Source organism: Protopterus annectens, chromosome 8.part0, assembly GCF_019279795.1.
Source record: "Protopterus annectens isolate FY-2018-M chromosome 8.part0, PAN1.0, whole genome shotgun sequence".
NCBI lineage: Eukaryota > Metazoa > Chordata > Ceratodontiformes > Protopteridae > Protopterus > Protopterus annectens.
Window position 1 is genome coordinate 1,206,063,873 of NC_056741.1, and position 13,174 is coordinate 1,206,077,046.

Sequence of the window (13,174 nt, forward strand, 5' to 3'; positions counted from 1 at the left end):
AATGTATGGTATGAGTTGTAGCCTGGTAGTGCTGGGGTGCTCTCTGGATCCTTAAACCAGGTTTCTGTTACTGCACATATATCAATTATCTCCATACTGAGGAGTGCCTCGAGTGCATGCATTTTGAGGTTTAGACTTCTGGCATTGAGTAGCATTACCCTCAGTTTTTTTGTTACTTCTGCTATTTATGGCAGTGGGTTTGTCTTTTGAGCCTTGCCTAAAAAAGGGACTATGGGGGTGGCAAGAGCCTTGGACAGAATTCGAAAGCCTAAGGGTGACAGGTGCAAGCCGTCTCTAGCGAAGCAGAGTGGCTTGTCGTACATGTCATCTCAAGTGGACAGACACTGGATCCCCTTTGAATGACACCAGAAACATAGCCAATTGTTGAAATTGATAATTTTTTCTTTATACCGTGGTATCATTCTTGGTGAGGGCAGGATGCTACTCAGGGTCAGGTTCATACCGGCGTGGGCTACAAGATCAGAGAGCTCTTCCATGTCTCTTTTCATGTAGTCCAGGGAGGTACAGCTCTGGTCATTTACACCAACATGGACAATGACAGAGTCGTATTTGTACTTGTTTTTGGAGTGACCTGAGTGTTTGTGTTATGTGGTGGATCCTGGCACCCGACAGGCAGCTAACAGTAACCTTCTCCTTATTCAGCCTAGTGAGTGAGACGTCAGTGTGCCTGAGTATAGAGTCACCTATTACTAGTATGTTGGGTATGTTATTTTGCCTTAAGGGCTGTGATTGCATGGCACACTGGTTTTGTGAAGTATGTGTTTCATGATTTGTGTTGGGAAGGTGGAGATTGCTTGGATGTCTGCTTTGGAGGTCTCTTTTGCTTTTGCAGATTTTTATTTAGAGCCTCCGAGTATGTTTTCGTGTATTTATGTGTGTTTTTTGCCAGTGCTGGTTTAACGGGTCTGTGTGAGACTGGTGGTGTGATGCAGTTATTTCCCTTCTCCTCTTGACTGTGTGATCCAGCCTTAGGTTGAGAGAGCTTAGCCTCCAGTTTGGCTGTATAATTGCATCTCTCACATGTATTAGTGATTGGTGGTAGGAGGAGAGGGTTGTCTGTGTACATGAGGCAGTTGTAACATTGCCTCAAAATGCCCAGATTCACCAGTTGGACTGGAGAGTACACCTGAAACTGCCCTTTGGACATGCCTGGATAGGTACAGTGAACTGTTTTACTGAATGGCTGGTAAGGATGACTAGAGAGCCTTGTCCATCTGTACAGTACAGGAGGGTCTAGTGCTAGGGTTTATAAGTGCTTGCTATGTGTTTTGAGCAAGTGCCGGGCATGGCTTGAGTGCTTAAGTTGAAAGTCTGTCTAGTTCCAAGGGAAAAATTGAAGAGGAGACTTTGTGGAGCCGGGAATAGTTATACCCTGGCTAACTGGCGCTGCCTGCCGTGCAAAACCGGGCAAATGCAATATTTATAGCAGGGAAATAAAATAGATAGAAATTAGCCCAAAATGGCCAATAAACTACTAATTTCTGGGGTGAAACCACTCCTCCAGGGACAGATAGGCTGCTCAAAGCTCCCCTCTCTCACAGGTGAACAGAGAAACTTCCTTCTATCCAAGTAAGGTATGGGCAAACACAGAAACTTGTAACACAGCCCTGAATTCAGCACTTAACCTGAAAACTGGACTATACTAGCTTAGAAAGGTGGGAAACAAGTATATATTTTTTTCAGAAAATAAAGCAGATACAATAAAAAATAACTCTTTAAATGCACAGAAAAGGATACTTATTTTTATATACCTCAGATCAGAGTTGTAGTCAATGTCCCTAGTAATAAAGTAGAAAGAAACACAAATACAGTAAAAGCAGATGAATAAAATGCAAATTTTTTTTTTATATATATAAAACAATAGAAAACAAACAAACTGATTTAAACAAGTTACCCAATTAACCAGAAAAAAGCTTAAAACTGAGTCCTGCTCCAGCAGTCTTCAATCAGACAAGTTCTAACTGCACATTCCTGCTGCTAGGGTGCAGGGAAACCTTCTCCAAAAAAAGATGGCCTGGGTCAGTGCTCAAGTTATACAAACAAAGCTAGATTCAGCAGGCCTGAATCTGGTCTATGCTACAGCAATAAGGCGCACCAATTTCAGAAAGAAACAGTTCAAATAAGCAGGCACAATAAGCCTGTGACCAGAAATTCCCAGCTCAGAAGGGCAGAATCCAGCCTCCCACAAGAGTGCAGACCACACCTTCTTAATGTGCCCAAGTGCTTAAACCAGAACTAATACACTTTAGAACAGACACTAAGCCTTCAGTCAGCAACTCCCAACTCAGAAGGATGTAAGCTACCTGTCCTGCTACAACAGTGCAGACCACAAACCTTCATGATGTCAAACAACTGGTCTGAAGCCCAAGTGCATAATCCAAAGGCTTAGAATAACAGTTACAGTTTAATCGGCTACTAACAAGCAGTAATAAATGCAGCAGAATAAATGCTATTAAGTACTTTTAAGAACAGGCAGCAAGAGCAAAATAACTAATAAAGTAGGAAGAAACACAAACACAGTAAGCAGATAAAGTGCAATTTTTTTTTTCTCTCTGTATTAGGTAGAATGAGCTAAATACACTAGACTAGGAGGAGTGTCACAGATCAAATAGACAGTAGGGGTGGGCAATTGCAAAGCCACCAAGTATAAAAAGAAAACAACAATAGGGAGGGCAGGCTGGGGGAAAAATAGCACTTTCAACTCAGAAAAATAGCACTTTCAACACAGATCAGAAACCAGCAAATATTATAGATCTAAATCAATCAAGCAAAAGCAATTAGGATACTGTAGAACTTTGGAAAGAAGTGCCAAAAATATATACTTATCAATTTATGTGGTGAGTTGTTTCAGTAGCACTTGCAGTCAGAACTCAGTTAGATTCAAGCAATGAATGCAGAGTTAACAAACAGGGAGTTTTAATTATACTAGCAAGCCTTGAGACAATCAGATAAAATTTCATTATAAATATTCTGTTTTCAATTTAAAAATATAAATGATGTGATCCACTCTATGTACTTTAAGTTAAATGTTCCTTTCAGTGTATTTTGCCTCAAGCACCCACTGGTTAGCATAAGATGTACAGTAGTTCTATATCTTGATAAGACAAATGCATGTGGTATTCTTGTACGCTGCTCTTATTTGTACGTTTGAAGCCTCTCTTCTAACATTAATATTTACATGGTAGGATCTGAAAGAGATGAGTATCCAGAGTTGCCAACCCCCAGAAGACAGCATACCAATTGACAAAGGTGTAGCTACTGCCAAGGATGAGCCTGGGACCTCATATAGATCACAGAAGTATGAAAGTGAAGAAGAAAAAGCAATCAAGTGTGCTTCACCTTCTTCTTACTTACAAAAGGTAACTTTTCAGTTTGAACTCCTTCATTGCAAATGAGGTTTCAGCAGTCAAGTGCGTGTGTGTGTGTCTGTGTATGTACGTACGAAGCGAGGTTGGTGCTGCAGCAGATTCCTTCCATAAAATATCCGTAAAACTATAAATCATCCATCATAAATCCTTATGTATACAGACCTATGTGCTTCTGGCTTGAGAAGACGATTGCATGTTTTCAGTGACACAAGGTTACAGACTGGAATACAGTCTCACAAATCTAATTGCTTTACAAGTCTGGATTGTAAATATCTGAGAATAAACAAGAAAGTGCGTTTACCACAGAGACTCTGACTAAAGTTCTACTCCACAGTGTAGAAAAACCAAAAAATGTACCAGAAATGTAATTAGCACTTTCATGTTAATATTTAAAACTTCTTCAGATCAAACAAACTATGAAAATTCCTGTTTAAATATGGTTCTCATGTGACATGCATCACATGACAGCCAAACTCCCTTCCATATTTAAAGTGGTATAGTAATTTTTAACAAGCAAAATTCAAAGAAAAACATTCTAAAAAATACAAGCTGAAAGAAGTCTTATAACATTTATAAACTTTGTACATTTATATAAAAGATACATTTACATACTTGTTAAGAAGTCAAACACATTTATCTCTGTAATGCAGTCAGTTTCAGTAGGCAGCTTATATTAATGTGGTCATTCAGTCCCGGCCACCTGCCTGCATTACTTTTCAGTCGCCAGAACAGCTCATGCTTCTCTAAAAGTAGCTGCCATGGTCTCCTACGTTCACCCAGTATAACTTTTTCAATGATAACAAATCTAAAAAAATACCAGCTTTCTCATCAGCATGTTTAGCTAGTGCCTTTGTCTCTTTTTTGTTTCTAATGTCATTAATATGCTCATAGATCTGATGTTTCAATCTACGTTTTGTCTTGCCTCTGTAGCAGGCTGGACAGTTGTGACACAAGACAGCATAGACAACAGCTTTAGTACAACAGCTAAATGACCTTGCATGGAAAACTGATAATCATTAATCTTAAAACATGTACAAGCTAGTCTATACCAGACCTTCCAACCATTCCGAATTACTCGTTTTTTACCGAGTTTTGGGGTCCAAATGAAGGGGTGCCACGATTCCCGAGTGGCACCCCTTCATTTCCAGCCAGTCAGAATTGAGCTCAAGGAGCTCGCATCATCATTTCCGGCTGGCTGGCTGTTCACATCATCATTTCCGGCAGTTAATTTAACGGCGGGAAGGAATTACTGCAGCAGCGTGGGGAACAGGAGTCCACCAGGATTAATGGCAGCAGCAAGCCCACGGTGACGGACCGGACAGCAGCAACATGACATGAGGAAGGGATTAATGGCAGCACCGAGCCCAACAACATGAGGAAAGGAACAGAATGGCAGCCGGGCCGGGGAATGGAGCACTACTCACGGTAAGGTTACCAGCCATTTTTCCTTCTTGACAGCTTCAGAGCAGCCGACTAATATATGATGTGAGAGTGTTCGATCTCGCCAATTTGTTCTTACACCTGGGTTCGGAGCCGATCCTTGGCTCCATGTCAGCCGCTCTGCAAGCTCTGCATCGAGAAGAAGCTCGAGATCAACCTAACTCCCATAATCCCCCTCTGCCTTTACCTCAGATCTAGTTTTCCGTTGCAGCGATCGCATCTGTTTGATGAGCTCGAGCAACCTAAAGCTAAGATTTATATATTTTTTCTCTATTTCTTGACAAATTTTTGATTTCATAAGTATTATCTAAGTGACTGTGTGTGCGTGTAAGTAGTTTCGAGGAATTCTCGATTCCGTATAAGTATTTATATACTTTGTTAGAGTTTTCCCTCGGGGCCTAACCCCACCCTTTTACTTAGGCTACTAGCTTGTATCTTACTGGACTTGACAATATTTACTGGATTGGACATCTCTACCGGATTTGACTCTTTATCTAACTTTTCATTGTTATTTAAGGTTTTTGACATGTCTGAGAAAGCTAAAACTGGTTTTAAACGTTGCCAATGTGGGCAAAAGATGTCAATTACAGACAATCATAGTTCCTGCGTCTACTGTCTTGGCCCTCTCCATCTGCAAGAAGACTGTTCAATTTGTCATTCTTTCAGTGGGAGGGTCATGACAGATAGGCGCAGGAAATTAATGGATAGGGGTCTTTTAAAACCCACCTTTCAGGAGGCTCTAGATGCATCAGACCAGGCATCCAAATCCTCGAAGGAATCGAAGACGTCGGAGCCCAGGTCATCGGCTCCGAGCTCTTCAGTTAAAGTTCGATCACCGGTTCCACAGACTTCGGGACCGAGAATTGAGCTATTGCCAGTCCCCGAGCCTCGAGTCTTGGAACCGGTGATGGAGCTCCCTCCCCCGACACTGTTGAGGTCGGCTCCGTCTTCGATTCCTTCGACGCGTTCTTCCAGGCCCCTCTCCGACACCGATGTAGACCACGTGGTGCAGAAATTAATGGAGAATACGGCCTTATCCAAACTCATCTCTGTCTCCTCCCAATTGGTGTCGAGACTCGAAGGCCTTCCCTTATCTCCATCTGTTCCTCCTCCGAAACCTATTCAGTCTTCGGAGCCGGAAGAGGCTGATCTGCTGATTGTGGAGCCCTCGGTGCCAGAACCGTCCTTTTCTCGGTCGGCGCCATTCACCTCTACTCCGTCGGATCCGGTACCGGAGTGTCGGAGCCGAAGATCCATCCTTGGTTCCGGGACTGAGAGTCGCACTGATGTTTCGGTACCGACACTCCCTCTCGGGGCCTCGGCTCGGATCGACTCGGCTCCGTCCTCGGGGTCGATGCCTTCGGTGCCTGTGTCGGGGATTCTTCCCATTTCCTCGGAACCGGGAGGTACCTCGATTCGGGACCCGGGGGCCTTCGACCTCATGAGGAAGGTGTTGTCTACCCAGACAACCACATCAGCAGAAACAGCTTCTCCCTCCCATAAAGGTCCGTTATCCTCCTCTGCACCCATGGCTACATCCAAGCGTCGAGCACCTGTGTCTCAGCCACCCCTGGAGGGTGCCCCCTCTTCCTCGGAGGCTTCTTCGGATGCCCCCCCCGAAGAAGTTCCGAGGAAAAGATTGTGTAAGAGGAGACACTTGGATTCTCCACAAGAATCATTGACATCGGACACTGACTTAGATGAGTCAGAAGGGTCCCCAAAGTCACCCTCAGAGGATGTCTCCTTTTCTGACATCCTGGAGATCCTAAAGCAGAGAGGTGATTGGCAAGCCCTCCCCCCTTCTGAGGATGAGTCAGTTTTGCTGAAGGCATTCGGTGCTCGCCCTTCCTCCTCCTGGGTCACTCCGCCCTTCGATGAGTTGATGGAGTTGATTGCTCGAAGGGCGTGGGAGACGCCTGACACGGTGGAGCCAGTCCCTAGAAAGCCTAACAAATATATTACTGCTCCTCAGGATAAGGCTTATCTGACTAAAGGAGTGCCAGTGGACGCTATGGTGGTGGCAGCGGCCACGAAAAAGGAGATGTCTGAATCTTCCTCATCTGTCCATCCGCCTAACAGAGATTCTAGGACTATGGACAGGTATGGGAAGCGCATTTTTAGTTCAGCGGCTTTTTCTATGCGATCCCTGAACTATTTGACCCACTTCACACGGCTACAGAGGGATCTAATCAAAGAGCTGGGAGATACCCTCCAGGGTGCCACAGATGCTGCTGTCTCAGAGAAAGTTACAGCACAACTCAACACCCTTACTTCTATTGCAAACTCATCCATGAGGCTGATTTCATATGCAGCCGAAGGATCGAGTAGGGCAGCGGCTTCAGCGATTGCTCTTCGTAGACAATCCTGGATGCGCTTATGTTCTTTTGCGGAAGCCTTCAAGTCTTCCTTTACTAACGCCCCATTTGATGGTGCCACTCTTTTTGGCCCCAAAGTAAAGGAGACCCTTACCCGGTGTGAGCAAGAGGGAAAGACTCTGTCTGCTGTCGGAGTCCGTTTTTCCATCCCATCCAGACCGTACACCAAAGGGCAACATGGTGGAAAAATGTGGTTTCGAAAACCCCAAGGATCTTTCCCAGGCACACAGGGTGATGCCCCCTCTAGAGGCAGAGGAGGGGGCAGAGGTGGAAGACGCCGCCCTGGCGGCAGAGGGGGTCCGCAAAACCAAGGTGACAGGGATACCCCCCCTGGAAAACCTTTCCAGCACTCCTGAGAGGAGGCCCGACTGTCCTGCTCTGGAGGCAGTCGGGGGTCACTTAGCTTTATACCCACAGGCCTGGCAAGATCTTACATCAGACAACTGGGTAAAAAGCGTTGTTACCAGAGGCTACAGAATACCCTTCCTATTGCCCCCAATTCCGAAGAGAAGACTCCCAGATGTGCCGCCCCATCTGCGAGACCCTGCAGCTGTAGAAATTTCAAAGCTGCTAGAAAAAAGAGTCATCCAACCAGTCCCAGCGGACCAAAGAGGATTCGGAACTTACTCAAGGTTCTTTTTAGTTCCAAAGAAGACAGGGGACTGGAGGCCGATTCTAGACCTAAGCAACCTCAATACCTTTGTAAAGAAAGAAAAGTTCCGGATGGTCACGCTTCAATCGATCCTTCCATTTTTACAGAAGGACGACTGGATGTGCTCAATAGATCTGAAGGACGCATACTACCACATCAAAATGGCCAGGGCGTCCAGGGATCACTTGCGCTTCTGGCTGGGAGCCAGTCATTTTCAGTTTCGAGCCCTGCCCTTTGGTCTGACCTCAGCCCCCAGGGTTTTCACCAAATGCATGGCAGTGGTGGCGTCTCACCTGAGACGCCTGGGATTCCAGGTGTTTCCGTATCTGGACGACTGGCTCCTCTCTGCCACCACCCAGCGTCAACTGATTCAGGCCAGGGATTACACACTACACCTTTGTGTTCATCTTGGAATTTCCGTGAACTTCGAAAAATCTTCACTACAGCCATCACAGCATATCTCATTCATAGGAGCAGAATTGGATATGCGTCATTTAATTCTAAAGCTTCCTCCGGAAAGGATAGCCTCACTACAAAGCCACATATCTCTTCTTCTGTCATCCAGAAAATCCCCGGCGAAATTGGTTCTGAAGGTCTTGGGTCTCATGGCAGCTTCTCTCATTGCGATACCATTGGGAAGACTGCACATGAGAGTCCTACAATGGCTACTGTTTGCACAATGGTCGTTCCAACAGCTACCTCTGACGCACGAAATTCTAATCACAAACACATGCAAATCACACCTAGCCTGGTGGCTCCAGACTTGCAACCTTTCCAGTGGAAGACCATTTGTGATACCCGCGCCGACAGCTACGGTAACCACGGACGCTTCCCTGATAGGGTGGGGGGGCATCTTTCAGGGACAGACAGTCCAAGGCGAATGGACCGATTTAGAGTACAATCTGCACATCAATGTTCTAGAGTTGAGGGCAGTGTTTCTAGCGTTGCGACACTTTGCTCCCCTTCTTCCTCTAGGGACTATTGCAGTTCAGACGGACAATATGTCCGTGGTCTGGTACATAAACAAACAAGGGGGAACCAAGTCTTATCAGCTATGCAGAAAGGCCATGAGAATCTGGCAATGGGCGGAGTCCACGGGTCGCTTTCTGATTGCAACGCACATCCCGGGGTCATCCAACGTTATAGCCGACAGGTTGAGCAGAGCAATCCTGTTGCCTCACGAGTGGTCCCTCAAACAGTCAGTTGCGAAAAAGATTTTTCGCAAGTGGGACCAGCCTTTCTGTGATCTTGTTGCGTCTCCAATGAACGCCAAATGCAGGAGCTACTTTGCCCTATTACCCCCTCCAGGGGAAGTCCCCAGGGACGCGCTGGTTCACGATTGGCCCCCAGGTCTCCTGTACGCTTTTCCTCCCTTTCCCCTCATTGCAAAGTTTCTGCAGAAAGCCAACAACCTGCAAAGGACGATTATCCTCATTGCCCCATTCTGGCCTCGTCAAATCTGGTTTCCCTTTCTTCTGAAACACCGCATTCGGGGACCCTGGATCCTGGACCCGGAGCCAGATCTACTGACCCACTCGTCAGGGGTTCCCCATCCCTCGCTTCTGTCTCTCCAACTAGCAGCTTGGCTGCTCCGCTTCCCTACTTAGCCAGGTCTGACCTTCTTTCACCTGCAGTTCAGAATATACTAGTGGCGTCTCATAAAGCTTCCACTACAAAGACCTACACTAGTAAATGGAAGCGCTTTGTTTTCTGGGCAAATACACACAATTTGGATCCTGTCTTAGCTCCTTTAAACAAGATCTTGGAGTTTTTAACCGAATTGTTCCACCAAGGAGCTTCTCCTGCCAATTTAAGAGTGCAAATGGCTGCCATTTCCAACTTTCATGTGGAAGAATGTGGGACACCTATTATGGCTCACAGACTTTGTAAGGCCTTTTTGAAAGGATCTTTCCATATTAGACCACCAGTTAGAACTCCTACATCTCCTTGGAATCTAAACCTTTTGTTGTCTAAATTGATGTTACCTCCGTTTGAACCGGCCTCTTCTTGTCCATTAAAGTATTTGTCTTGGAAGACCCTCTTTTTGGTGGCCATTACATCAGCTAGGCGGGTGTCAGAGCTTCAGGCTCTCTCTATTAAACACCCTTATCTGATCTTTCACTCTGACAGAGTATCTCTTCGCACTAATCCGTCCTTTCTCCCCAAAGTTTGCTCTATTAATAACATTAATCAATCCATTGAACTCCCTACCTTTTTCAAAAATCACTCCAATAAGTTGAAGTATATGTTACACAAGTTGGATGTTCATAGACAACTTAGATTTTACCTGGATAGAACAAAAGATCACAGGAAATTGGATCAACTTTTTGTAGCCTTTGCAGACAACAGAAAAGGTGTGGCAGTTACTAAACGAACCCTTTCCAAATGGCTAACTGATTGCATTATATTTGTTTATGCTGCTTCGGAACAAACTTTACCTGTCAAACCAAAGGGGCACTCTACAAGATCGGTATCTACATCCCTGGCTCATGCAGCTCGTTTACCATTAGACATTATTTGTGCAGCTGCCACTTGGTCTAAGCCTCACACATTCATTTCTCATTACAAGGTAGACAGGGTTTCTAGGGACAGGGCAACCTTTGGTTCCACTGTGCTCAAGAACGTTCTCCCATGAGTTCCTCAGGAACATGGAGCTAGGGACGCTACCCAGGTGTAAGAACAAATTGGCGAGATCGAACACTCTCACATTTAGAAGTTATGTCCTTACCATAACGTTCCATGTGGAGTGTTCATCTCGCCTTTGTTCTTACATTCCCCCCCTCCCACCCTCAGGAAGAACGTACAGTTTGGTGCCTGGTTTGGTTTATTCTGCTTCTGCATTTTGCAGTTGTTGTGTACATATGTGTATATTTATGTATATTTATATATATAAGTGTTTTGCAGTCATGTTGTTTTGGCATGAATGTGTTTCTCTCTCTGACTTCTGGTTTGCTTGCAAACTAGATCTGAGGTAAAGGCAGAGGGGGATTATGGGAGTTAGGTTGATCTCGAGCTTCTTCTCGATGCAGAGCTTGCAGAGCGGCCGACACGGAGCCGAGGATCGGCTCCGAACCCAGGTGTAAGAACAAAGGCGAGATGAACACTCCACATGGAACGTTATGGTAAGGACATAACTTCTAATTATGCACAGTGATCAAATTGGTCAATTTCAAGCACTTGTGTTTCACCTTCTTTAAAGATCACTGCAGGTGAATCACAGGCAACTTACTGCTGCGCCCATTTACTTGCTACTGTTGGACTTGGCCCATTTCAGTTATGTTGTGTGTATAAGTTTTATATGCTGTTGTAATTGCATTAATCTCTGTGGGCTGTTTCAGTTGACTTGAGCTGAATGCAGTTTTAGTTCAGTGCTTCAGTCAGTTTATTTGCTACCGTACTGTTAGACTTTGGCCGTTTCTGTTATGTTATGCATACACGTTTTATCTGCTGCAGCATGTTAATCTCTGAGCCGTTTTAGCAGTTTTAGTTCAGTCAGTTTACTTGCTACTGTTGGACTTGGGGGGCCATTTCAGTTATGGTACGAGTACATGTTTTATCTGCTGCTGCTGCATGTTAATCTCTGTGGGGCATTTCAGCTGACATGAGCTGAATGCAGTTTATTTTATCTGTTGTGTGCTGGGCTGGCCATTTCAGTTATTTTAAGTGTGTGTATGATCAGGTTATTTTAATTGTGTGTACGATTGTTTAATTTTAAGTGTGTGACTGTGTACGATCTGGTTATTTTAAGTGTGTGACTGTGTATGATCGGGTTATTTACATGTCTGTACGATCGGGTTATTTTAAGTGTGCATGTGTGTGTGTTTTGTCTAATTTTGAGACCATCTTTATGAACTGATTGTAATTATATTCTGAGCTCTGCCACAAAAAATAAAAACAAAAGTTTCTTTGTCTGATACTTACTGTGCTTTTCTTAAAGAGATGAGAGGCGCTCTGCCACAAAAAAAAAAAAAAAAAAAAAAAAAGGTTTGTCTGGTATTTTCTGTGCTGAAAGTGATGTTGCATACATAGTTGGGAGTCGTGCTGAGTTTCCTCTTCCCTAGATTGGTAATTTTATTTGAAAGAACCTCTTTGGAATGTGTACCAGAGTTGCATATTTTCTGTACCTCCTTGTGTCTATTAATATACTAACCATGATGAATGCTGCAGACTTAGTACAGTTCTCATCCTGTGGTTTTGAGCATTGTACTACATTATAAGTAATTTCAAATATTCATGAAACAAATGAAGTGAAAAAGGCTTTCCCCAAAGGAAAAAAAAAATTGGTCCTTAAATCTCTTTTTTGCTCCCCTAGGTTATGAAAAAGATGTGGTGCACAGTGGGTAACAGCAGAATTAATGGAAATAGAATGTTCGCATACTGGTCGCTTTGCTAAGTGTAAAATTAGAATTGTCAGGGCCCCAGCTCACAGTGAGAGGAAGCTAATCGGTCATAATAACCGATTGATTTTCATATATTCATTGTGTTTGCCAGTACTTCTGCATCAATACTGTGTAAAAACCTTTTGAGCTGTGAATTTGCCCTGCAGTTGACAGCAAATGAACCTTCTCTTTTATTAGGACTGCTTACCGATAATCAGGGCAAGATTGTAAAACCTCCATCTCTGCCATTTTCTGTTCCATTTTCATTTTCACCTTCAGATCCATGGGGGAAATGTTTCATTTTGGTGCTTGTGCATACTTGAAACTACTGAGTGGATGGATCCCTGGGGGAAATGTTTCATTTTGGTGCTTGTGCATACTTGCAAACATACTGCTGGAGGGTTTAGTGGGGGTCTGGAGGAAATGTTTCATTTTGGTGCTTGCTTGTGCATACTTGAAACTAGTTAGAGGATGAATCGCTGGGGGAAGTTCTTACATACTTGAAACTATTGAGGGGATGGATCCCTGGGGGAAATGTTTCATTTTGGTGCTTGTGCATACTTGCAAACATACTGCTGAAGGGATTAGTGGGGGTCTGGGGGAAATGTTTAATTTCGCTGCGTGTGCATATTTGAAACTACAGAAAGAAATTAAGCTTTTGACTTTTTGCTATGAGTCAGTTTCTCATAAAATTGTAGTTTTTAGGAAAATCACTGGCAGTGGCAGATCTTTGAGGAATGAACTGCAGTCAGAAAATAATGGCAGGCAGCAGACGTTGCATTTGGTTTTCAGACTTCATCCTTCAGAAAAGTCATGCTATGCTATGGAAAATTTGTTGTTCTGTCCACAGCACAGTCTGTTTGAAAGAACAGTATTTAAGTGTCACTGTATTTCTGAGCCTTTGCTTAGACCCCCGTATTATTTGTGGATTTGTCTAGA

The 13,174-nt window shown here is 44.2% G+C and overlaps 1 protein-coding gene across 4 annotated transcripts in view; it reads left to right on the top strand.

Moving 5' to 3' along the window:
- LOC122809309 (guanylate-binding protein 1-like) overlaps nt 1–13,174 on the top strand; it is a 713,173-nt gene that overhangs the window by 346,690 nt on the left and 353,309 nt on the right. For all 4 annotated transcript variants that reach the window (XM_044080701.1, XM_044080704.1, XM_044080703.1 and 1 more), the window contains one exon: nt 3,207–3,380. In XM_044080701.1, coding sequence (XP_043936636.1) covers nt 3,207–3,380 — 174 coding nt within the window. The remainder of the gene's footprint in view (nt 1–3,206; nt 3,381–13,174) is intronic.